This window comes from Mustela nigripes, chromosome 10 (assembly GCF_022355385.1).
Source record: "Mustela nigripes isolate SB6536 chromosome 10, MUSNIG.SB6536, whole genome shotgun sequence".
Classification (NCBI taxonomy): Eukaryota; Metazoa; Chordata; class Mammalia; order Carnivora; family Mustelidae; genus Mustela; species Mustela nigripes.
Genome location: NC_081566.1, coordinates 40,555,818 through 40,582,293, shown reverse-complemented (window position 1 = coordinate 40,582,293; position 26,476 = coordinate 40,555,818). Strand labels below are relative to the sequence as shown.

At 41.1% G+C, this 26,476-nt stretch overlaps 1 protein-coding gene across 3 annotated transcripts in view; it reads left to right on the top strand.

Moving 5' to 3' along the window:
• Positions 1 to 25,734, top strand: part of KLHL12 (kelch like family member 12) — a 30,731-nt gene extending 4,997 nt beyond the window's left edge. For 2 of the 3 annotated variants that reach the window (XM_059413128.1, XM_059413126.1), the window contains exons 3-12: positions 2,495 to 2,648; positions 3,955 to 4,172; positions 9,935 to 10,084; positions 11,595 to 11,709; positions 20,198 to 20,304; positions 21,375 to 21,570; positions 22,686 to 22,844; positions 23,374 to 23,472; positions 23,832 to 24,018; positions 24,200 to 25,734. In XM_059413128.1, coding sequence (XP_059269111.1) covers positions 2,495 to 2,648; positions 3,955 to 4,172; positions 9,935 to 10,084; positions 11,595 to 11,709; positions 20,198 to 20,304; positions 21,375 to 21,570; positions 22,686 to 22,844; positions 23,374 to 23,472; positions 23,832 to 24,018; positions 24,200 to 24,326 — 1,512 coding nt within the window. In that variant the 3' untranslated portion in view covers positions 24,327 to 25,734. The remainder of the gene's footprint in view (positions 1 to 2,494; positions 2,649 to 3,954; positions 4,173 to 9,934; positions 10,085 to 11,594; positions 11,710 to 20,197; positions 20,305 to 21,374; positions 21,571 to 22,685; positions 22,845 to 23,373; positions 23,473 to 23,831; positions 24,019 to 24,199) is intronic. The other variant, XM_059413127.1, reaches the window with a different exon arrangement.
• Positions 25,735 to 26,476: the final 742 nt, after the last annotated feature.

The window sequence follows — 26,476 nt, the reverse complement described above, 5'->3', positions numbered from 1 at the left end:
AGGTGGGGTTTACTTCTAAATTTTCTGACTCTAAACCTAAACAATATATGCCATATTTGAAAAGCTATGAATATATGCCATATTGCTTTATACAAATCTTACTTAGTTGCTTTATACAAATTTTAACTACTGTGCTTCCTCAGCCTCTGATATGCAGATTTTTATATTCTATAATTTCAAAGCCAAAATAGTTTATGATGCTCTGAGCCAATGCTTGGTCACATGGCTGGTAGGAAAAACATGGAAACCTGCCAGATCATTCCTGCTAATTCAGGCTAATTTTAAAACGCTCTTGTATAATACAACATCACCGATCACGTCCTGTTTTCCTCCAGAAACAATAACTGCCCAGGAGCATCAGAAGCAGTTGGCATTTAACTGGGTAAGGAAGGTTCTCTCAGCAGCTGCTGAGCATGAGGTACTAATGGAGCAGGACTGCTGACTACTAATTATATATTGTACATCCTGTTCTTTGTCAGCTTGAGGAAAATTAGCCTGTCTTTGCTCTTTCTGCACATTGATATGGAGTTCTATAAAAGAATTCTTTCTTTTTTCTCATCAGGGATTATTTTATAGTCTTTCTTTAAAAACTGGTATTAGGCAAGAAAATGCCAGATGGTTTGTCTTTATTTTTTAAAGTAAATGATACAAAGGAGAGGGTCCAGAGATCTAGGTCCAAGACTCAGTTCTCTTATCAGTGCTTTGTGAACCCTGACAACCATCTAACTTCATTGGGTTGATCTTTAAAATAAAGGAGTTGAACTAGATGGTTTCATTGTTCTCTTCCAGCCCTGAAATGCTCCCTGACTGAAGTCCAACGAAAAGATCGTTTGAGTGAGACAAAAGGACCTGAGTTTTAGCTGTCTCTTACTAGTTAAATACCTTGGTTAAGTCACATAACTGCTTTGAGTGGGAATAATACCAGACCTCTAAATCTTTACCAGGTTGCTGTGAGAATTAGGTGAAATAATAGGAAATAAGGAGCACTTGGAAAAATTGTAAAGCAAATATGAATGTGAAATGATACTATAAATTGTTCTGAGTTAATAAATAGCAAAATGTTTTCATATTTAAGTCATTTGATGGGAATATGGTTTGTTGAGTAAGAAATTTCTGGAATAGATTTACTTATATGTTTCTGTTTGTAAATATTTTTACTTTTTGCAATGTTAATAAAATATTTTTCCAAAATGATTACTAACGACTTTTTTTTTTTTAAAGATTTCTTTATTTGACAGACAGAGGTCACAAGTAGGCAGAGAAGCAGGCAGAGAGAGGGAGGGAAGCAGGCTCCCCACTGAGCAGAGAGCCTGATGCGGGGCTTGATTGTAGGACCCTGGGATCACAACCCAAGCCGAAAGCAGAGGCTTAACCCACTGAGCCACCCAGGTGCCCCACTAACGACATTTTTAATGTTAGGGGTTGATTTTGTTATTGGCTTTGGTAGAGAATACTTTTTTTTTTTTTAAGATTTTATTTATTTATTTATTTGACAGATCACAAGTAGGCAGCAAGGCAGGCAGAGAGAGAAGAGGAAACAGGCTCCCTGCTGAGCAGAGAGCCCAATGTGGGGCTTGATCCCAGGACCATGGGATCGTCTGACCTAAGCTGAAGGCAGAGGCTTTAACCCACTGAGCCACCCAGGCGCCCGAGAATACTTCTTGATTATTATTTTGGGCTTACGGAGAAATCAAAGATGATAAAGTCATTTAGTTTATAATGGAAGTTTTGTAATTTTAATTTCTAACTAAGGTTAAGATGTAATAAAATTTTCATAAGGTAATCAGTTTCCAGGTAGTTTACTGTCCTGTAAAAACTGAAGAATTCCACTCTTGGTCAAAGTGTTCTGTGATTATCTGTCCTTTTTGATACTCGTAACTCTTAAGTTAAGGACTAAATATGCCACTAACAATTCAGTAATCCCAAAATAGACTCAATCCAATATTTTGAAAAAGTATCAAAAGTTCAGTTACATTCAGTGTCACAGTAGAAGGTCCCTTAAGATGACGTGCATGTTTCATCATTACCAAGTGTAGTAGAAGGACAAACAGAACAATACTAAGTAGTAGGAGAGTCTGGAGCTGTAAGCCACAGGATCCTCTACAAGCATGAAATGTCATTGAAATTTTGAGTTTTACCGTGAAAGCTCAGCGGCACAGTAGTGTATGTTCACAGAATTCTTGCATTCTATTCTGTAATAGATCTATGTTTGTTTTATTACAAAAGTAGTGTTTTAAATTATTCACTAGTAAAATTGATATTCCAAGGTGTCACCTCACTGTGTGCTCTTGGGTTACATACAGCTGCCCCCAATTTGAAAAGCTACAAATATATGCCATATTTGCTTTATACAAATCAAACAAATTAGACTATAATTTTTTAAAGCTGTTTATTCAATTAATGTTAACATTCCTTCAAGCTCTTGGATATGAGATTCTGCCTTCATCTCATGGGAAGTATAACCACCATTATTTCATATCCTTTGAATCTTCAGCTTTCAGAGAAGGGAAAACCTTATGTTGATATTCAAGGTTTAACTGCTTCTACCATGGAAATTCTGTTGGACTTTGTGTACACTGAAACTGTACACGTGACAGTGGAGAATGTGCAAGAACTGCTCCCTGCAGCCTGTCTGCTTCAGCTGAAAGGTACGGATGTTAAAATTGCTGTCGTGCCAGGGTAGCCTTGGGAATGTTTAAAATTAATGGTGTAAACTTAATCCTGAAAATTACAGAGACAGACTGTAGGCACTCATGTTTACTGCTTGTTGCACAGAAGATCAGATTTCAATCGTAATTTCAAAGAACCTCTCCACATGTGAGTATTTGGCTCTTTTTAAAGAGAGTATTTACGCCTTTTCTGTTTTTTAAAAAGTGGAAGAGGGAATGATAGACACATTTTCTTACATATATGTATACACTAACTCTACAGGGAAACACAGGAGACTGATAACTATTCATGGCCTACATGGAAAGGAACTAGATGGCCAGGTAGATAGGGAGGCCGAGGGATTATTCATGGTAAACCCTTTTGTATTTCTAATTTTTGAATGTAAACTATCTCTTGGAAATTTAAATTGACATACAAAAATGAAAGTGTATAATGTTTTCACAGGATTAAACATTCGTATTCCCAGTCTGTCTTTCTTTTTTTTTTTTTTTTTAAGATTTTATTTATTTACCAGAGAGAGAGGGAGAGGGAGAGAGAGCGAGCACAGGCAGACAGAATGGCAGGCAGAGGCAGAGGGAGAAGCAGGCTCCCTGCCGAGCAAGGAGCCTGATGTGGGACTTGATCCCAGAACGCTGGGATCATGACCTGAGCCGAAGGCAGCTGCCCGACCAACTGAGCCACCCAGGCGTCCCCCCAGTCTGTCTTTCTTAATCTGCCCTGATGTTTCTATGATTTTCAGTTTTTTCAAACACATGGTTGAAAATTTTTATTTTTTAATACATGACTGAAAACAGTATGAAGCTTTTGCACTATTGCACAGCTGTAAAGTTAGATTTATGATCTGAACTTGTCAATTAGAGAAATAAAATATTGGTGTTAGTATCTTCTAGTTTTCCTTCATTGGAGTCTTTCAGTAAGTTTGCATATAGAGTAGAAATTGGGTACATTATGTTAAATTGTGATTGGTTTTATAAAAGCTTGATTCCCAAGAGGCTTATAGGCATTTTTAATTGTGCCAGTGTCCATAGAAACAGTTTGTCTTACTATACTTATTTTAAAGCCAAAACAGAGACATAGTTGTGAAGGCCAAGGTCACATAGCACATGAAACAGAAATTGAATTCCTTAAGCATAAAATTTCTAATCTGATCATCAGATGTTGAGCCAGGATTCCTCTGTTACCTTGTAGAGAAGATTTGTAGAGAAGATACCTCGATCCAAGGATGTAGACCAGTTCACACCTGGTCAAGTACCCTGAAGTGTTCGTTGTCTGTGTTTGTCCTAGGTGTGAAGCAAGCCTGCTGTGAATTCTTAGAAAGTCAGTTGGACCCCTCCAATTGCCTGGGTATCAGGGATTTTGCTGAAACTCACAACTGTGTTGACCTGATGCAAGCAGCTGAAGTTTTTAGCCAGAAGCATTTTCCTGAAGTGGTACAGCATGAAGAATTCATTCTTCTAAGTCAAGGAGAGGTGGAAAAGCTAATCAAATGTGATGAGATTCAGGTACAAATCTGGCTTGGTATTCGGGTTTCTTCAAGACTGGGCCATTACAGAACTTGGGAAAAACAAGGTGGAATTACTGTGTTTCTGTAGGAGGGCACCTTAATCGAGTTGTCAGTATTGGCTCCAAAGGTTTCACTCAATACCCTGAGATTATATGCCAAATTTATTTGCATTTTTATGGGAGGGAGTTAGCCACCTTCATGATCCCAATGGTTAAGAGTCACTTTTTTTTTTTTTTTTAATGTTTCTCTAGATGTCTTACAACTGACCATTTTTAAGATTTTATTTATCTGCCACGGAGAGCGAGAGTGAGAGCACGAGCACAAGCGGGGGAGCAGCAGGCAGAGGGGGAAGCAGACTCCCTCCTGAGCAGGAGTCCGATGTGGGACTTGATTTCAGGACCCTGGGATCACAACCTGAGCCAAAGGCCGACATTCAACTATCTGAGCCACCCAGGTGTCCCAAGAATCACTATTAAAGAGAGTGTAGAATAAGCAGAAATTGGAAATAAAGTAGATTTCTGTAGGACACTTCTCTACTATTCATTCATTTTACAAACATTTATTAAGACTTTCTGGTATACAGCAGTAGATATTTGCAATAAACTATACGTGCCAGGTGCTATGGATCCCAAAGTGAGTGAGATACAGTTCTTGTTTTCAGTAGTTCACCGTGTAGTGGTAGAGAACAGACAAAAAGGCAAAACTTACAGAGTATAAATGAGAGTAATGAACTTATTCAAAGTGAAGAAGTTAGAGAAAAAGAAGAATTAAACCTTCTAAGTTAAAATGAGATCAAAAAAGAAGTGGATCAAAAAGGAAGTGGGACACCTGGGTGGCTCAATTGGTTATGCGACTGTCCTCAGCTCAGGTCATGATCTTAAGAAGGAAGTGGATCAAAAAGGAAGTAAAAAGGGGCACCTGGGTGGCTCAGTGTGTTGAGCCTCTGCCTTCAGCTTGGGTCATGATCCCAGGGTCCTGGGATCAAGCCTCACATCAGGCTCTCTGCTCCGTGGGGAGCCTGTTCCCCCCGACTCCCTGTGTGCCTCTCTGCCTACTTGTGATCTCTCTCTCTGTCAAATAAATGGATAAATCTTTAAAATAAAAAAAAAAAAAAAGGAAGTGAAAAAAGGTTGGTGACCATAAGCAGGAGGCGAATGATAAATGCCTGACGGGGCTGGGAGTGGGACAGAGTGGGAAGAAGGGACATGTGAACTGAGCCCTGAAGGAGTTGTTTTTCACCTAGCAGAGGGGAAACTACCTGTGGGCAGGCAAGGGTTCAGTGACTTACCCAGCAAGAGGGATGTTGGTCAATCCTAATGCTAAATTACAGTGTCAGTAGCTTAGCCGAGTTTTTACTGCAGGAGATCTGTAGTTAGGCTGACAGTTGGAGTGAGAAGTCCAATATAGGGCTAGAGAGGTCTTTGAAGCCCAAAGCATTAATTTCCAGTGGTCGAATTATATAGTTAGTAGCTCCCAGAAAATGCCTCACAGAGCCCAGAAATTCGTGGCACCTCAGTTTAATATTGGAAAGAATCAAAGTCTGATGAATTTTGTAAGTGCTATGGAAGGAATTTGCTAAAGAAATCCTGTAATAGGGGCGCCTGGGTGGCTCAGTGGGTTAAAGCCTCTGCCTTCAGCTCGGGTCATGATCCCAGGGTCCTGGGATCGAGCTCCGCAGAGAGCCTGCTTCCTCCTCTCTCTCTGCCTGCCTCTCTGCCTACTTATGATCTGTCTGTCAAATAAATAAATAAAATCTTTAAAAAAAAAAAAAAAGAAAGAAATCCTATAATATACTTTTATAAACCCAATGATAATTATTTTATTAAAACTAAGATTTTTATGTAATATAATAAATAGTATTAATAATGTCTCTTATCGGGGCGCCTGGGTGGCTCAGTGGATTAAGCCGCTGCCTTCGGCTCAGGTCATGATCTCAGTGTCCTGGGATCGAGCCCCGCATCGGGCTCTTTGCTCAGCGGGAGCCTGCTTCTCTCTCTCTCTCTGCCTGACTCTCCGCCTACTTGTGATTTCTCTCTCTGTCAAATAAATAATAAATAAAATCTTTAAAAAAAAAAAAAAAAAAAAAAATAATGTCTCTTATCAAATTTTAGTCAACTTTTTCTTTTTGCCTTTCCCTACTGAATTTTCTGAAGGAAAATTGGTTTTAGGGCACTTTGGTGACATTGTTCCCAACTGAAGAGGAATCATATTACAGTTCGACATGGTGTCTATTAGTCCAGAGAAGCTGCTGTTACAAATGTTACTGAGCCAAATATTTCTGAGGTTTTGTTCTCATTCTTGTTATGGTAGGACATTGTGTCCATGCACTGAAATGCCAGGTATAGACAAATGGCACATTCTTCAGACTTGGGAAACTGGTAACTTGCTAGGATATCTTGATTTTTCTTGATTTATCCATACATGAGAAAATACATAGGATGAGTACCATAGACTTGAAATTTTACTGTGCATAGTAATAAAAGAGCTAAAACTTAACTCAGCTTTTACCATTGGTTCCTTTATTAAATATATGCGGTGTATCCAGAACAGTTCCATGTGCCTGTGATCTGATTGTGGACAAAAAAGATAAAAATCCCTGTACTCTGGACTTTTCATTTTAACGGTACCATTCTTGGTATTATTGGTAATAATACGGCATATACCTTAATACTATATATACCATTAATAAGATATACCATATTAGTGGTATATCTTATCTAATATAGTTCTCAAAAGTGTCTCCACTTTTTAAAGGAAGAAACTGAGGCTTTGAGGGTACCCATCATATGAGAGCTAGTAAGTGGTAGAACCAGTCGTCCTATCTGGGCAATCTGGCTCCAGATTGTTCTGTTCCAAGAAACTATGAGCAGGTTGCCTAGTTAGTTTCTCATTGACCAAATCAGCAAGCAGCCACAGCAATCATTTGTTTTAGAACTATATAAACTTTGGAATAAAATTAAATGGAACAGGTACAGCAAAATAACTTTTATTCAGAAACTGCGACTGTCTCCTTTTCTGGAAAGACAGCAAATGGCACATTTTTTTCTCTTCCATATACCAGCCAGAAAGAGGAACCAGATGTTTTACTCCCCAACTAATACTTCCTCTTAATTATATAAAACGACAGTATTTAACGCAATGGGAAACAGTATATTGTACTGGTTAAAACGACGTGGGGTTTAGAATCATCCTGGGGTTTATTTTGGCTGTGTGACACATGTTAACCTAACCACTAATCTTCAGTTTCCTCTGCCATAGATAGTAATTGTGCTTTGTGCATAGGGCTATTCTGATCATTAAATATCAGTATCCAATACATAAAATAGTTCCCTGTGAAAATTTATGATGGGGAAATTTTTCTCCATAGTGAAGTATTAATGCAGGGGTTTTTTCCTCCCAGTTTAGTTGTTTCTCTGCAATACTAGTTTATTCCATCTTCAGTGAGATCAAGGATATCTGCTTAGGATTGGAAAACCCCTTTATAAATTGATAAATCTCATTTAAACCTAGACTATATCAGAGCCTAACATGTAGCTATTTACAACTATTACTTGTCCTTGTCTGTAAAAAAAGACTTTTAATTGTGGACCACCTTCTGCACAGGTCTCTGTATCTAATGCATCAGGCAGCTGGGTTAGTTTGACCTCCCATAGATTTGGTGCATAAATTTCTCTCACCACTGCCATAGTCTAAACACCTGTCCCCCCCCCCCCTTTTTTTTAAAGGTCTTATTCATTTATTTAACAGAAAGAGAGCACAAGCAGGGTAAGTGGCAGAGAGAAAGGGAGAAGCAGACTCCCCACTGATCAGGGAGTCTGACACAGGGCCTGATCCCAGGACTCTGGGGATCGTAACCTAAGCCAAAGGCACCCCAAAGCACCCATCACCAAGGCACCCTACTCAGGTACCCCAAAGCACCCATCACCTTTTGCCTAATGTACCAGAGGAGCCTCTAATTGGTATCCCAGCTCTTGGCCCTTCTAAACTGTTCTACCCATGGTAGTCAGGGTAATCTGCAAACATCAGTATGATCCTATCACAAGCTTGGTTGAAACCTTTTAGTGGTTTTCTATTGCTGCTAGAGTAAATTCCAGTCTTCTAATGCTCTCTCTGAGCTATCCCTTGGCTACCTCTCCAGCTTGATCTTTTACCATTCTTCCCCTGCCTCATTCATTCTACTACACCAGCCTGTAGTCTGTCTGTTTTTGCTCTAGGACAGTGCTGTCCAGTAGACTGTGATGTGAAGACGGAGAGGATCGATAGTTATGCCGTCCGGTTTGCTAATCCGTAGCCACATGTGGCTGCTGAGCACTTGAAATGTGGCTAGTTGACTGAGAAGCTGAGTTTTTAACTTAACTTAATTTTAATTAGTGTAACTACAAATAGCCATACATGGCTAGTGACTACCGTGTTAGGCAGTACATCTCAAGGGTTTTGCTGTGCTCTTCTCTTTGCCTTGGAGTCCTCTCTCACTCTTCCTGGCTAACTGCTACCCATTCATCAGATTGAAATGTATTTCTTCTACAGGGAGGCCTTTTCTGACCCATCAGTCTGAATTAGGAAACCTCATGTTATTCTGTCTCTTAGCCCCTGTACTTTTCCTACATGGTATATAATGACAAAGTGGGATTGTTCATTTTTGCATTCTCTTCCTGCATAAAAACAAAGTTCATGTCTGATTTGTTACCAGTGTATAACCAGCTTCCAGCCCTGTGGCTGGCACTTAGTAGGTGTTTAGTAAAGCCAATGAATGAATATTCTGAGACATTTTCTCTATTTTTAGTTCACGAATGATGTCTTTATCTAGGCACTGTCACATTCTGAAAGGTACCTCAGAACAGATACACTCCCCAAATGATTAATTATATTTATCATCTCCAAGCACAGTGCCTGATAAATAGGAATTGTTTAGATGCTAATGGACACTTCTTAGGAAACTGCAGCATTATAGCATAATGACATAAGAGAAGTTCCCGCCTCATCGGCTTGGATGGAAGAGTTGGGGAGCAATCCTGGAAGTCCTCAGACAACACTTATTGAACAGAAGTTATCTTAAGAGCTGATTTTGGGGGGCACCTGGCTGCTTCAGTCAGTAGAGCATGCATCTCTTGATCTCAGCATTGTGAGTTCATGCCCCACATTGAGCAAAGAGCATACTTTAAAAAACAACAACAACAACAACAAAAACCCACTTTTGAATAGGGCAACAGATTCCTCCTCCCCTTGTAAAGTTTCAGAAATGACCAGAAAAAAAATTCAGAAATGGAAAAACTTCTGAAGTAAAAGCCAACTTGTGACTGATGGTTTATTAGGCCCCATCTCAGATTTTTTGTTGCTGTTGTTGTTTTAAAGAATTCTAATAGAGTTTTTTTTTTTTTTAAGATTTTATTTATTTATTTGACAGAGATCACAAGTAGGCAGAGAGAGAGAGAGGGGCAGGCTCCTTGCTGAGCAGAGAGTCCGACATGGGGCTCAATCCCAGGACCCTGGGATCATGACCTGAGCCAAAGGCAGAGGCTTTAACCCACTGAGCCACCCAGGCGCCCCTCAGATTTTTTTTTTTATCCAGTTTGACTGCAGCTCTTTAATTGGTCTTAGTGAGTCGTGTGGGACAAGTGTTGTTTTCCCAAGTGCTTAGCAATTTCTGGAAGAGAAGAAATAAAGGTGGGAGAGCATGGGGAACAGGAAGGAGAAAGCACGATTGCTTTCTGAGATCATTGGAAAAACAGAGTTCCCTGCTGTGTAATTACACACTTTTAGGTGGATTCTGAAGAGCCCGTCTTTGAAGCTGTCATCAACTGGGTGAAGCATGCCAAGAAGGAGCGAGAAGAATCCTTGCCTGACCTGCTGCAGTACGTCCGGATGCCCCTGCTGACCCCCAGGTACATCACAGACGTAATAGATGCTGAGGTAAGGCACGCAGAACACACAGGGTCCAAAGCCTTGAATATCTCTTGCAACTTAGTATTGTGTCCTCAAAATTGTTTATGAGCCTACATTAGCTAGCCTGTCTAGGATTGACGTGGAGGGTGGCACTAGGTACTAGTCTCTAGACAGTCGCTTGGCAAGTCAGCCTTCTGGAGATGGAAACCTATGGTTTAATTTTTGTTTTCTTGTCTTTTTGTTTTATATGTCCCTATGTGTTTTATATAAGCAACATGAGGTGATAAATGTCCCCTTCTCCATTAGTTCCAGTTCCAAACAGCCCTGAAAAAGATGCTTTGATTATCAAGTCTATTTTTGACTTCTCCTGATTCCAACATGAAAGTAGTTCGATGCATTTTTAGTACCAATTTGGGGTATACTGTGTTTATTTATAAAAGTGTCTTTCTGACCCAAGTTCTTCCTGTGTGGTAGGTTTTCATAATTTTTACCATATATATCACCGATTTACCTAGACCGTATTTTGGGCAAATACTGCCATTTAACATATAAATAAAGATCAGGTCAGTGAATGTGTTCTTCCTCCTGGACCAGCCCCAGACCTCTTAGGGAATTAACTACGTACACAGTTTTCCAGGTCACATTAGAAAAGTTGTAGGCTGGTTAGTGTCACGTGTCAAACTTTTTCTCATATTTGTAATTTCTAACAACTCATATAGCCATCACTCTGTTCTTTACACTGTGGTTCATAGTGCAGACTCTTGAGTCCAAGTCAGGAGACTGAAATCCCAAATTCACCACTCATCCCGCAGTGAGGGAGCCTGGCCTCACTCCCCTTCTCCCTCTGAGCTCTTCTAGAGCTCCTCCTTGGCTCAGCCCAGCCGGAAGCCAGCGGGCCTACGGACCCTATGACATTCTTCATGTAGGTCAGCCTTCTAAGCCAGCAAGCAGACTGGGAAAGGATGTGGAGTGAATCTGGGGATGTAAAGGAGAGCTGCCCAGTACAGAGCTCCGTCAGGAGACACAGGCATCCTGATGGTGCTATTATGAACCTTGGGGAAATTATTTCAGGCAAGATTTACTTCTTCCTACCATTTCAGGAATTAACAGAGGCCTTTCAGTTTTCCCTTAAGATTGTTATTAGCTACCCACACATATAAATGTACAAAATAAAACACTAGAAGGAATAAAAAAAAAAAAAAGATTGTTATTAGCTATTTCCTACTCATATTTGTGTAATCGCTGGAAGGCTGTACAAACAAACTAATAAAAAGAGTTAATGCCTACTGCTAAGGTGGAGAGAGAATACTTTTCAATACATCTTTTTACGTCATTTGATTTTTGAACCATGTAATAATATATTGTCTATTAAAAAAATTGTTCTCTTAATTTGTGGAAGCCCACTGCATAGTTATTACCAGCAGCCCTTTTGGAACTGATTTTCTGTATCAAGAAGTTACTTCCTATGTGTGCCATTTATACTTGTATATTAAAGATGTGGCCCCTGGGGGTCACTGTACTGTCTGCTGTGTTTCAGCCTTTCATCCGCTGTAGTTTGCAGTGCAGGGATCTAGTTGATGAAGCAAAGAAGTTTCATCTGAGGCCTGAACTGCGAAGTCAGATGCAGGGACCCAGGACGAGGGCTCGTCTAGGTAAGCTAGCATCTTGGCAGGAGGAAGGGATATTTCTCAACACCTCTTGGTGGCTGATGTAGTTGAAAACATTCAGTAAGAAGTACAAAGACCTGGGTCAGACCTGTTTTTAATCTTTTAGTAATGGTGTCATCTTGGACAAGTCACTTTACCACCCTGAGCTCTCCTATAAACTAAGGATACTTCCCTATCTCTTTCACATAACTGTTTGGAGGATTAAATGGAATAGAGTATGTAACAACACTTTCTAAATTGTCAAGTATTAGACAGTAGAAGTTATAATTTTATTTCATTGGGGTGCCTGGGTGGCTCACTAGCTTAAGGGTCTGCCTTCAGCCCAGGTCCTGATCCCAGGTCCTAGGATCGAGCCGCATATCAGGCTCTCTGCTCAGTGGAGAGCCTGCTTCTCCCTTTCCCTCTGCCTGCCACTCCCTCTGCTTGTTTTCCGCCTGGCTCTGTGAAATAAATAAATAAAATATTTCTTTTTTAAGAAAGATATAATTTTATTTCACTTATTTTTTTTTAAAGATTTTATTTATTTGACAGACAGAGATCACAAGTAGGCAGAGAGGGAGGCAGAGAGAGAGAGAGGAAGGGAAGCAGGCTCCACGATGAGCAGAGAGCCTGATGCGGGGCTGGATCCCAGGACCCTGGGATCATGACCTGAGCCAAAGGCAGAGGCCTAATTCACTGAGCCACCCAGGTGCCCCTTAATCTCACTATTTTTGGAAGTTTCTGGATTAGAAATTATTTCAAACGCCATGTAGTAGTTTCACATTCTGGAATGAGAAGAGGAAGGAAAAGAAGTGTACAAGTATGGGAGTGCAGTACAGGGGTTTTGGTGGTGACATGCAGTCGTTCAGAGCCTTGACTCTGGAGCCAGACTCTGTGCGTGCAGATCCCAGCTTACTACTTACTAGGTATACTAACTTTGGCAGGAGACTTCCTCTCTGTGCTTCAGTTGCCTCTTCTGTAAAGTGGGAATCATCACAGTTCTTATGTCCAAGTTTGTTAGGAAGGGTAAATGAAGTAATTTATTTAAAAGGCTTAGGACCGTTCTTGGCACATACATTAGCTGTTACTTTAGCAAAGAGACTTAGGTTCAAATCACAACTCCATCAATGATGGTTGTGTGACCTTAGGTAAGGTATCAATTTATCTGAGCCAATTTATCCTCTAAAATGAGGATACTGGGGTGCCTGGGTGGCTCAGTGGGTTAAGCCTCTCTGCCTTTAGCTCAGGTCATGATCTCAGGGTCCTGGGATCAAGCCCTGCATCAGGCTCTCTGTTCAGCAGGGAGCCTGCTTCCCCCTCTATCTCTGCCTGCCTACTTGTGATCTCTCTTTCTGTCAAATAAATAAATAAAATGTTTTTTTTTTTTTAAAGGAAGTCTAAAATGAGGATACTAATTTCTTCATTCAGTGGGTTGTTGTGGAGGTTAAATAGGATAGTATATGTAAGATGCCTGACATTGTAGCTGACAGGTTAAATAAGTACTCAGATATTACCTAACTTCTGGTTCCTATCTTTCCTATTCCACTATTATAGATTATAAATGATCTATGGGGCATTTTTTGTTCTTGTCTACTTTTTCTCTTATCTAACTGTGGACTCATATATATGAAGTTGTTAATTGATAATTAAGCTTTACTTACTGCTTTAAGTAGAATGATGATTTGTCTCCTATAATTTTTTAACGGCATAAGCACTGTACGTCGATGTATTTCAGTGTAGAAATGTTAGAAATACAGAGAAGATCTTGAGAGATTAGTATATGATTCTACATGCCCTTAGAGTGGTGAGGTTATTTTTCAGAAGTTCCAGAAAAGAAATTCTGAAGCTGTCTCCAACTAGATTCTTATTTTAGCATCTCCTTGTCAGTGCCTTAAAAGTAAATTTGTTCCTACCATCATGTCTTTTTTACCCATCTCTCTACACAGATTGCTAAACCAGCTACCAGGATAATGATTCTTCTGCATACACATAAGGAAATTAAATTTACAGCTACATAAAAATTGATGCCAGATAATGGGTGGGGATTTTGTCTTAGTTACCTTTTACCCATTATTCTTTTATAGAAGGTACAGTGGAAATTGCAGTTGCTAATTTGTCACCATCTCCTTTTCTAAGCTAAAAATCAATACATGTGGAAATGTAGTCTCTGAACCCTGTGATGTTAACAGTCCTGCAGGCTGTCTGCTGTAGTCCTCTGACAGCACACCACAGCCCACACACATTCCGTCCCCTGCCCCCACCACCCAGTAATGACAGTGGCCCTGTCAAGATGTCTCAGTTTTACTAATGTGCTTTTTTCATACTTTTTTTGTCAGGTGTTTTAGGCATACTTTCTTCATGATACAGAGAAATCTAACTTAACAAGTCCAGTCCCCTGTCCCCCCAGCCCGCCATTCATTAGTAGAGAAGAAACAGGGTTCCTTCTAATTATTCCTTTCACTAGCTCGTTTCACATTAGCTTGTTAAAGTAGTGTCCCCAGCTTAGGGTCTGAAGACATTGAAACACTTGGGAGTTCTCCTGGGAGAGAAAGACTTCCTAGGCACAAAGCAATAGAAGAAATCACAAAGGAACAGGTCAGTGTATTTGACTAAATAAAAATCATGCACAACATCATAAGACAGATTAGGTAGATTTGCTACAACCGTGGCAAAGAGTTATTTATTTGTATATAATATATATTATATATAAAGATATATATCTATAAAGGTATATATACATGTGTGTATATATGTATATAAAGAGCTCATAATAAAAATACATGAGAGAAACACTAAAGACTTGAACGTATAGTTCACAGATGAGGTACAATTGACTACTAAATATGAGGGGGGAAATTCAACCTAATTACTAGTAACGTCTTATTAGTAATAAGGAAAGAATTAAAACAATAACTACAATTTTTTGTTTTTGTCTACCAAAGCATCAGAGATTAGAAAACTATCTAGCTACAGAGAGTAGAATGAATTGGCAACCTTATATTGTTGGTGGCAATATAAATTGGTTTAAACCTCAGAAAGTATTCTTAGAATATACATATATTCTTTAAAAAATTTTTTATTTATTTGAGAGAGAAAAAGAGCAAGCACATGTACCAGCAAGGTCGGGGGGGTGGTGTGGTGGGAGCTGATGGAGAGGCAAACTCCATGCCGAGCAGGGAGCCCATCTCAGGACTCCAATCTAGGACTCTGAGATCGTGATCTGAGCAGAAGGCAGACACTTAACTGACTGAGAATCCCAGGCGCTCCTCTTATAATGTATATTAGAAGTTTTTTTTAAGCTCACATTCTTCACTCCAGCAACCCTCCTATTTCTGTCCTAAGAAAATAACTGGGATTTCATATTCAAGCATATTTATTACAGGACTATATGTGATTATTTATAGTCCCAAATTACAAGCACCTGAAATGCCTAAGAATAGTAAAATTATGCATTAAAAGATTTTTGTTAATATCTTCGGGAAATTAAATATAAACAGCTGGAGGGGCACTTGGGTGGCTCAGTGGGGTAAAGCCTCTGCCTTCAGCTCAGTTCATGATCCCAGGGTCCTTGGATCAAGCCCTGCATCAGGCTCTCTGCTCAGTGGGGACCTGTTTCCTTCTCTCTCTGCCTACTTGTGATCTGTCATATAAATAAATAAAATTTTTGAAAATATATATATATAAGCAGCTGGAGGGGGTCGCCTGGCTGGCTCAGTTGGTGAAGCATGCAGCTCTTTATCTCAGGGTTGTGAGTTCAAGCCACACATTGGTTGTGGATGTAGAGATTACTTAAAATAAAATAATAAAAAAATAATTTAAAAAACTAGGATACAAAAAATGTGGTCCCATTTATGTTATATAAATATTTAAAAACAAGGCTGGAAGGGAATAATCTCTTAAATTTTGGTGTGTCTTCATGTTGTGGAATTACAGGTAAACATTTTGCATAATACTTGTCTCTATTTTCTAAGTTCTTTTACCAGTGAGCATGTATTTTACTTACGTTTTATAATCATAAGAAATGATTTCTAAGTCTTTTTAACCAGTGGGGGTTAGTATGCAAGTAAAGATAAGAATATACTAATCCTCAAGTTATTTCTCAAATTTTCTAAAAGGAAATGGCTTTTCTGCTAGACAAAGCTACTACACTAAATAAAGACATCAAAACTAAAATTATATCTGTTCATTGTGAAAACACTGGTGTTCTCATACTTACGTTGGCACTTATATGTAACCCTGGCAGTAATAGGGAAGTTAGTTTATTAATACATCTTGGTAGATCGTTTTTTAGAACATGAGGTCTATCTTGGAAAAATAATGAAAAGAGTGCTTTGTGGCAAAGAAGTTCTGGAACCAATGATCTAGGGTGCTAGGCATTTAGAGCCATAAAATAACTGAGTGACTCACTGACACCTTTGTCCATGTTCCACTGTAGACATATAGTTACTGAGAAACTTTGAAATAAGAGGAAGTATTGTCAGTTCTCTGGGTTTTGTAGCATAATCTGAATATTTCCTATGTGTTTTTATGTCCCCATCCCTCAAAATCTGCCTGAGTGAGATCAGATTATCAAGAAAGAATGTTTTTTTCCCTAGGTTTTTTGTTGTTGTTGTTGTTGCCATTTTTTGTTTGGTAATTACATAAAGCAGCAGGAATTAAAGCTGAAAATCAGTGGAAATTTTTTAAATGTACAAAGCATAGAAAATACCTCTCAGTTTTGGAGTATTTTCATTGTCTTAGCCATACCGGTATCATTCACTAGCATCACTATTTTTAAAAAGATTTAGATTTTTTTATTACTGTTTTCTTACTTGGGCCGGGGGTGGGGGGCCGTGCAGAGGGAGAGAAAGAATCTTACGCATGCTGCACACCCAGCATGGAGCCTGACAAAGGGCTTGATCTCACAACCCTGAGACCATGACCTGAGCCAAAATCAAGAGTCTCACACTTAATGAACTGAGCCACCCAGGTGTCCCTAGCATCATATTTGTCTATCAGGGGAAATATGTTTGGATAGAAGGATGGCCTTTATTGCCTCTGTTCAAATCAAAGGGAGAGAAAAGGTGCCATAAGAAAGGGACAAATAGGGGAATAATGCTACCAAGGAAGAAGCAAATACTTTGTGGTTCTGGCTTCTCCAAGCTTGAAGGAATTCTATGCACAAATAAGCATAATATGAAAGAACCCTTTGTTCAAATGCTTTGCTTTTCTAAAAGGAACGGACTCCTGAGACCTGCTTACTGGCTCACCTTGGAAAAGGATCCACTTATTTTATTTGGCAAGTACACAAGACAGATGCTCTCTTTAATGAGGTTAAACTTAAGGGTTCATGTGTGAGTTATTAGGAAAAATTTCAAACATACACAGAAACAGAATAATATAAAGACTCCCCATACCCATCATCCATTTTCAATAATTAGCAACTCATCGCCAATTTAGAAGCAAATCTCAAGATATAATTCTACCCATATATATTATGCTTTCATATGTATCTCTGAAAGATAAAGGGCTTTTAAAAAATGTGTTTAAAATGCCATTCTCTGGGGCACCTGGGTGGCTCAGGGGGTTAAGCCTCTGCCTTTGGCTCAGGTCATGATCCCAGGGTCCTGGGATTGAGCCCCGCATCAGGCTGTCTGCTCGGCGGGGAGCCTGCTTCCTCCTCTCTCTCTCTCTCTCTCTCACTCTCTCTCTCTGCCTGACTCTCTGCCTACTTATGATCTTGGTCTGTCAAATAAATAAAATTATTTAAAAAAAAATGCCATTCTCACTCTTCAAAGGAATTGCACAGCCAGAGGCACCTGGGTGGGTCAGACGGTTGGCCGTCATGATCTCAGGGTTGGAGTCCCACATTGGGCTCCCTCCTCAGCAAGGATCCTGCTTCTCCCTCTGCCTGTTGCTCCCCCTGCCGTGTTCTAATAAATAAAGCCTTTAAAAAAAGAAAACCCACAACCAGTTTATTTTCATCAGATATCAAGGACATGTTCATATTCCCCCAGTTTTGTTTTTGAACACTTATGTTGCCCCACTTGTGATCCAGACAAGGTCCACATGTTGCGTTGAGCTCTTTTATTTGTTTATTTATTTATTTATTTATTTTTTGTCAGAGGGAGAGAGAGCGAACACAGGCAGACAGAATGGCAGGCAGAGGGAGAAGCAGACTCCCTGCCAAGCAAGGAGCCCGATGCGGGACTTGATCCCAGGACGCCAGGATCATGATCTGAGCTGAAGGCAGCTGCTTAACCAACTGAGCCACCCAGGCGTCCCTATTTATTTATTTTTTGTAAGGATTTTATTTACTTATTTGACGGACAGAGATCACACGTAGGCAGAGAGGCAGGCAGAGAGAGAAGGAAGGCAGGCTCCCTGCTGAGCGGAGAGCCCCATGTGGGGCTCGATGCAGGGCTCTATCCCAGCACCCTGGGATCATGACCTGAGTTGAAGGCAAAGGTTCTAACCCACTGAGCCACCCAGGTGCCCCTCTCTTTAGGCTCTTTTAATCCATTGGTTTTTCCATCCTACTTTGATATTTCCTTGCAATTTATTTGTTGAAGAAACCAAGCTGTTTGACTTGTAGAATTTACCACATTCTCAGTTTTGCTGATTGCATCCATGTAGTGTCATTTAGTATGTTCTGTCCCCTGAATTGCCTGTAAACTGGTGGTTAGACTAGTAAGTTTCAAGATTTGGGTTCATTTTTTTTAGCAAGAATACTTCATTGGTGATGGTGGTGTACTTCCTATGGAGCATTATGAAGTAGTATTTTTGTTTTTCCTTAATGATTATAGTAGCTTTTGATAATGATTATCGGAGCCATTATTCATTGGGGTGCATCTGTGGTTTGGTTTTCTTTTAAGATTTTATTTATTGGGGCACCTGGGTGGCTCGGTTGGATGACTGCTTTCAGCTCAGGTCATGATCCTGGAGTCCCGGGATCGAGTCCCGCATCGGGCTCCCAGCTCCATGGGGAGTCTGCTTCTCCCTCTGACCTCCCTCCTTGCTCATGCTCTCTCTCACTGTCTCTCTCTCAAATAAATAAATAAAATCTTTTAAAAAAAAAAAAAGATTTTATTTATTGGGTGCCTGGGTGGCTCAGTGGGTTAGGCCGCTGCCTTCGGCTCGGGTCATGATCTCAGGGTCCTGGGATCGAGTTCCGCATTGGGCTCTCTGCTCAGCAGGGAGCCTGCTTCCCTCTCTCTCTCTCTGCCTGCCTCTCCATCTACTTGTGATTTCTCTCTGTCAGATAAATAAATAAAATCTTTTTTAAAAAAATTTATTTATTTATTTGACAGACAACCACACAGAGATCACAAGTAGGCAGAAAGGCAGGCAGAGAGAAAGGGGTAAGCAGGGTCCCTGCTGAGCAGAGAGCCCGATGTGGGGCTCGATCCCAGGACCCTGGGATCATGACCTCGGCCGAAGGCAGAGGCTTCAACCCACTGAGCTACTCAGGTGCCCCTGCATCTGTGTTTTTTAAAGGTACTCCATTCGCTCTTTCAAGTTTAGTTACTTATAAGATTGCTTTGGTTTCCTCAGTGCCCTTCTAGTAATTGAATTTACAAAATGCTTGATTCTCTCCATGAACTCTAGGAGAGCACATGTACAGAGGATTTTCTCGAAATATTTTGCTCTTTTTTTTTTTTTAATTTTTTTTTAAGATTTTTTTTATTTATTTATTTGACAGAGAGAAATTACAAGTACACTGAGAGGCAGGCAGAGAGAGAGAGAAGGAAGCAGGCTCCCTGCTGAGCAGAGAGCCCGATGTGGGGCTCGATCCCAGGACCCTGAGATCATGACCTGAGCCGAAGGCAGCGGCTTAACCCACTGAGCCACCCAGGCGCCCAATATTTTGCTCTTTGAAGAGGTAAAGGAGGAGATATCACAAGAAGCCTTTAAGGAAGAGGGGAAGATATAAAGGCCACCAGAATACCTTCTTTGGGAAAACAGTAGGGAAAGAGTCTCTTTAAAAGCCTGCTGTTACGACTACCTGGCAGTTGTGATGAATGGGCAGGGAACATGATCTTAAAGTTGGCTAAATTGGAAAAAACTGATGGAAAGAGAGTTTTAAAATCTATAACTTGGTTCTTAAACCATAAATTCTAACTTTCTTGAGACTACATTAGGAGAATGTTCTTTCCCCCTTACCAAAAACTCCCATTTTGAGTTTTACAGGCTGAGAAGGGAAGCCCGCTTTAGTCCCCTACCTGCACTGAGACCCTCACTTATTATGTCAACCAGAGTCATCTAGATAGGTTGGAAAACGTGTTCAAGTTTGCCTTCGGAGTTTTGATGTTGTCTTAAAATTTTAATTTCAGAGATCCAGGTCCTCAAGAGCTAGTGCCTCGGAAAGAAGTAGTTTCCTATTAGGCAGCCTTATGATGAAGGTCCTATTGCAGATTGTTCTCTGTGCCACATAAAACAAAATCTTATAACTGTTTCTACTTACGTTTCCCCTGGGATGGTAAAGTAACCTGTCTTTTTCTCTCTCTGTCCTCAGGAGCCAATGAAGTGCTTCTGGTGGTCGGGGGCTTCGGAAGCCAGCAGTCTCCCATCGATGTGGTAGAGAAATATGACCCCAAGACCCAGGAGTGGAGCTTTTTGCCAGTAAGCAGTAGGAGAACCAGTCATGGGGAAAGAGTAAATGTCCTCAGTCCCTGACTCGAGATTCTAACTAATCCAGCCCTGCAGGTAGCAAAGTCTAGTAACCGCATGATGCTCTTCATAATGGCGTCATGCACATAGTGGGTTCTAGATCAGTCTGTCAGTAGTTAATGACCATTTAGGTAGGAGATCAGACTTCAGAACTATGAAAGGACCTGTGTCAAATTAAACTTTCCTGGCCCACCACTATTGGGGCACCTTCCTGAGCTCTCTGTGTAACTCTCAACATGCTCTATTATCATACTCTCTTAAACTGAACTCAATGTTAAATTATATTACATTGAGCTAGTATTTACTTGAAGTCTTTGTTATCTTTCTCCCTCAATATGTCTCTTTTTAGTGCTGGATGAACAATAATAATTCTGAGAAAACATGGGAAAAAATTTTTTTAAGATTATTTATTTATTTGGAGCAAGAGGAGTCAAGTCAGGGCAGGGGCAGAGGGAAAAGGAGGAGGAGAAAAGCAGATTCCCCACTGAAGTAGGAGCCCAACTTGGGGCTTGATCCCACCACCCTGAGATTATGACCTGGGCCAAAATCAAGAGTCAGACGAGCTCAACCAACTGAGCCACCCAGGTACCCCACAAAACATGGAAATCTTTTAATCTACCCTCCTAACTTTTAGGATCGCTGGCCCTTTGATCAGCAGTTTGGGGATACTTTTCTGCCTTATAGAAGGATATAAAGGATATATAGTTCTTTAGCCCTAGAATAGATAGTAGATTAGAAAGGAATCAGATGCTGGATAATGGGAAGACATTAAACTTTTTGGAAACCTTGGAAAGAGGCAAATGTTCAGAAGGGTTGCATCTTGAAAAGCATCGTAACAAGCAAGAGGGTGTTCATTCAGTAGACAGTGGAGACCACATGAGTGTGAACCCCTTTCTTAGAAAGGGTTTATGGTGACAAGTGAAGGAGAGGAATGTAGATAAAAATAGGAAGGTTGGCAAAAAGTAAAGTCTACGACTTGCATGCCTAAAATGATCTGTATCTCTTCTCTCCTAAACCCATAGAGTATCACTCGTAAGAGACGTTATGTGGCCTCCGTGTCCCTGCATGACCGGATCTATGTAATTGGTGGCTATGATGGTCGTTCCCGCCTCAGTTCAGTGGAATGCCTCGACTACACAGCAGATGAGGATGGGGTCTGGTATTCCGTAGCCCCTATGAATGTCCGACGAGGCCTCGCTGGAGCCACTACCCTCGGAGGTATGCTTGGTGTGCAGGGCATTGTTTCCATTCTGTTGTGGCTGGATCAGTATTCCTACCTCTCCTGTTAGCTGGCAGGAATGTGAAATGTGCAAGATACTGGTAAGGATAAATATTCCTTTTTGCTTTTGGAAATAGTAATGTTACCAAAGCTTTTCAGGATTAATGGATATTTCAGCACTGACAACAGAGTTGGTAAATCAAGTTCCATGTGCTGAGTGGAGAATTGGTCCTAGTTGTATTTTTGCAAACTCGAGCCAGTCTTTGAGGATTCCATCTGACCCCATTCTTTGTAGGTGTCCTTTTTTTTTTTCCTTAGATTTTATTTATTTATTAGAGAGAGAGAGTACACAAGTGGGGAGAGGGACAGTGGGGGAAACAGACTCCCTGCTGAGCAGGGACCACCCCCCTCCCAATCTCAGGGCTTGATCCCAGGACCCTGAGATCATGACCTGAACCAAAGTTAGACACTTAACCAACTGAAATGCCCAGATACCCGTAGATGTCTTTTTTTTTTTTTTTTTAAGATTTATTATTTTAGAGAGAGTACGGGCACATACTAGCAGGGGTGTGGTAGGGGTAGGAGCAGAGGGTTAGGATCTCCAGCAGACTCCCTGCTGAGCACAGACCCTGACGTGGGGCCCAATCCCACAGTCCTCCTGAGATCATGACCTGAGCCAAAATCAAGAGTCAAGTGCCCAAGTGACTGAGCCACCCAGGCACCCCATCTTTACAGATGTCTTTTTTTTTTTTAAGATTTTATTTATTTATTTGACAGAGAGAGATCACAAGCAGGCAGAGAGGCAGGCAGAGAGAGGAGGAAGCAGGCTCCCTGGTGAGCAGAGAGTCTGATGCAGGGCTCAATTCCAGGACCCTGAGATCATGACCTGAGCTGAAGGCAGAGGCTTTAACCCACTGAGACACCCAGGCGCCCCTCTTTTCAGATGTCTTAACTGTGATGTCTTCCTTCCTTATCTATAAGACTTGACATACCCATGAAAAACACTTTGTTTTTGTTCCCAAACATTTGAAGTACTTGTGGGGAATTTATAAAGAGAGGAGTTATTAGAAATCTCTCATCTTCTAATAGTCTATGATTCATTCATTCTGAGCAGATATGATCTATGTGTCCGGAGGCTTTGACGGAAGCAGGCGTCATACCAGTATGGAGCGATATGACCCAAACATTGACCAGTGGAGCATGCTAGGAGATATGCAGACAGCCCGGGAGGGTGCTGGACTAGTTGTGGCCAGCGGAGTGATCTACTGCCTAGGTATTCAGTCTGGGAGGCAGCAATGGGAGGGAACTTAATGGGTGGCAACTTCTAGGTGGGGATCCCTTTTTTTTTCTTTTTTTTTTAAGATTTTATTTATTTATTTGACAGAGAGAGAGATCACAAATAGGCAGAGAGACAGACAGAGAGATGAGGAGAAGCAGGCTCCCTGCTGAGCAGAGAGCCCTGTGCGGGACTCAATCCCAGGCCCCTGGGATCATGACCTGAGCCGAAGGTAGAGGCTCAACCCACTGAGCCACCCAGGCGCCCCAAGATGGGGATCCCTTTTTAATAAAATAAAGTTCATAGACTTTTTCAACTAAAATCCTAGTCTATCTTCATATCTTTTCTCTTAGCTGGGACTTTTTTGTGGAAGCAAAAATTAGGTTACTGTCAGATTTCTCTCTGGATTATTGAAACTCTTAAGAACTGAAATTAAAAGAACTAGTTGAAATACCCAAGAGAAAGGCAGCCTGGGAATGGGCATGAGGATTTCCCATTCTTTCCGAAATGCTCTCTGCTTTTTCAGGAGGATATGATGGCCTGAATATCTTAAATTCAGTTGAGAAATATGATCCCCACACAGGACACTGGACTAATGTTACACCCATGGCCACCAAACGCTCTGGTAAGACCAGTCATATCTAAGGGAAAGGACAGTAGACCATGCTGACAAATCTTTACATTATGCAGTGGTGCTACAGTCAGAAATGAGAGATCAACAAATCAGAGTTGAAGTTCTTTCTTCACTATACACTTAAGAGTAAAAGGAGTGAGGTTCTGTTCTCCTCTTTGCCTATCTTATCACTATCTTTATTATCCCTGTATAGTGATAATAAAGACAACTAGATAATTCTAGGCCTGTCTGGCCCTAGTCCACATCCCTCAACTACCTTAGAGTTTAGCTAGCCATTAGTGATCATGTTTTTTTAGAATTCTGATCCTAAGGTTAGTAGTATTCACTTGCTATGCCTTTTTTTCCCCCAGGTGCAGGAGTAGCCCTGCTGAATGACCATATTTATGTGGTAGGGGGATTTGATGGTACAGCCCACCTTTCTTCTGTGGAAGCATACAACATTCGCACCGATTCCTGGACAACTGTCACTAGTATGACCACTCCACGATGCTATGTAGGGGCCACGGTGCTTCGAGGGAGACTTTATGCTATTGCAGGGTAAGGATTTGGAAGCCAGACTAAAGTCGTCATGCATCCAGGACCAAGTGATCCAATCCAAATCCTTGGATCAAGACAGACTTTAGGTTGGGGGAGATCTCTCCAGTGGCAGCCTTTAATGTAGGACTGTATGGAAAGGAAGAGAAAGTTTATTTTCTTCTTTTGCTTCTTCCCCACTCAGATATGATGGGAATTCCCTGCTGAGTAGCATTGAGTGCTATGACCCTATCATCGACAACTGGGAAGTAGTGACATCCATGGGAACCCAGCGCTGTGATGCTGGCGTGTGTGTTCTTCGTGAGAAGTGACCACTGTTGGAGCACCATCCAGAGCTAGTGACCAGTCCAAGGGGGACAGTTTATGGGAGAGTCAAGGATCCTTTCCAGAATATCTATTTCTCACTGTGTGCACAGGATGATTACAAGCACCAGCGCAGTGATGATTGTACTTACTTGACACACACTCCGCCTTGCACTGGTAGTTGTCCCTGAGGAGGGTGGGTAACAGACACTCAAGGGAAGACCGTGCACACCGAATGGATCTGAGAGGCCAGATCACCTCCCCTTCTGGTGTAGAGAGCACTCTCGTGTGCTCAGGAGAATCTGTGTCTGTTGTGCCTCATGTATTGCAGAGAAGGACGGTGAGTGTGACCTACTAGATGTGGGCAGTATCCAGCGTGTAGATGATTGGGAGGATACGAACTTGAGTAAGCTGGGTAAAACCCAAGTCTTGTTTTCCAAGAATATCTTTCCTAGTCTACAGTAGCTAGGGGCAACACAATTCCATTCCGGAGAATAACAAAGGGAAAAGCCCCCTGTCAAAATCTGGAGGGCTTGGGGAGAGACCTGGCACTCCCTTAAGGGACCGGGTTGGTATATCAGGACTGGGTTTAGAGTAAGGGAAGTCAATGGAATTTAATGGAATGTGAATGAACCTAGAACACCACTGAAGTATAACCTGGAAGACTTACAAGGGTGTATTATTGGAAGGATCTTTTTATTTCCCCATGGTCTTTCTGAACTAGAATGGTGTGCATCTTGGCACTGGAGACTGACAGAATAAGAGTGAACAAATGTTGGGGTGAACAGATAGGGAATAAATGTGGGAGTTCGGTATGCCTGGGAACAAACTAGAAGTACCTGTGATTTTACAATCGTCTTATTTCCTGCCAGGGCTCGCCTATCCATGGCATGGTTTGCCCTGAGGGGGTGAGACACTCTTTCTGTGTTGAATCAAATACTACTACACTATTATACTTTGTTACTATTTATTTGAGGATTTGAGCAGCATACAAATGCAGCTGCCCGATTACAGCCCCGTTTCTTTTAAGGGCACACTCCTGCTGAGGAGTGCTTTTTTACTGCTGTGTTTGGTACAATGAGTGCTTTTCCTACTAGAAGGTTCCCTCACCTGTCCTTAGAGTGGATTTTACTCATCCCAGGACAGAATAATCAAGAACAACCAAAATCCTTTTGTTAGTTCCAGTACTTGGTATCGCCATTTCTGAGCCACCATGCAAGGCTCCCCTGTGTTTTGGAGTGAAATTCTTGATTTTGTGGGTATTGGGAGTGTTGGGGATGTGATAACCTAAACAAGGATGCACTTTCCCTTTATTCCAAAATTTCATTTTGTCCTCTTCCCCTGAGTTGTATTGACCTCAAGAGTTCATTTCCTTTGTATTTTTTTAAGAAAATATTAAAAATCAGTTGTCTCAAATGCCTGTAAGAGAGTTTATGGCTAACCAGCACTGTCTTGCAGATATTTGGGGGGAGCAGGCGATCAGCTGTATGTCCTTTCTCTTCTTCCCATTCACCTTACATGTTAGCCAAGTAGCTCTTCTGTGTTTCTCTGTTAGACATGGGTAAGAGGTAGCCTATCCCTTTATCCTTGTGGGTAAAATATTTATATAAAAATGGCATAGGTATCGACTCCTCTCACACTTGGAGTTTACATGAAAGCCAAACAGAATAAAGAGGACTCAATTTTGAGCTCATTTAGTACATACCCTCTTGACTTTAGGATTTTATTCACTCTTCGCTTAGAGTTATGTCACGTGACGTAAACAGCTATCCGGAAGGCCTGTCCTGCAACACTGCAAAAAATCCTGATATTTCCAGAGAAAAGGGAAGGGGGAGCCAAAGAGGAAGTTATTTTCTGTAAAGGAGCCTGCCAACCTTTCCTCAGCAGATGGATTGCGCCTGCTGATCAGACCACAGCTATGAAACATGTGACTCCTCCTATCAGGAAGAGATCCAGGGGAGGCAGGGAAGTGAGGGGGTAAAGAACCGATGGCTATCTTTACTGCTGACTTTTGTGAGTTTCAGACCAAATTCCCAAATCATTCATATATGGCATCCATAACTGAATATTCTGCAGAAACTGAAACTCTTTGCTCTCTTTCCACTCCTCCCAGTCTTACAAGCTTTGCTCATGCGTGTACAGAGGTACCCCTAATTTA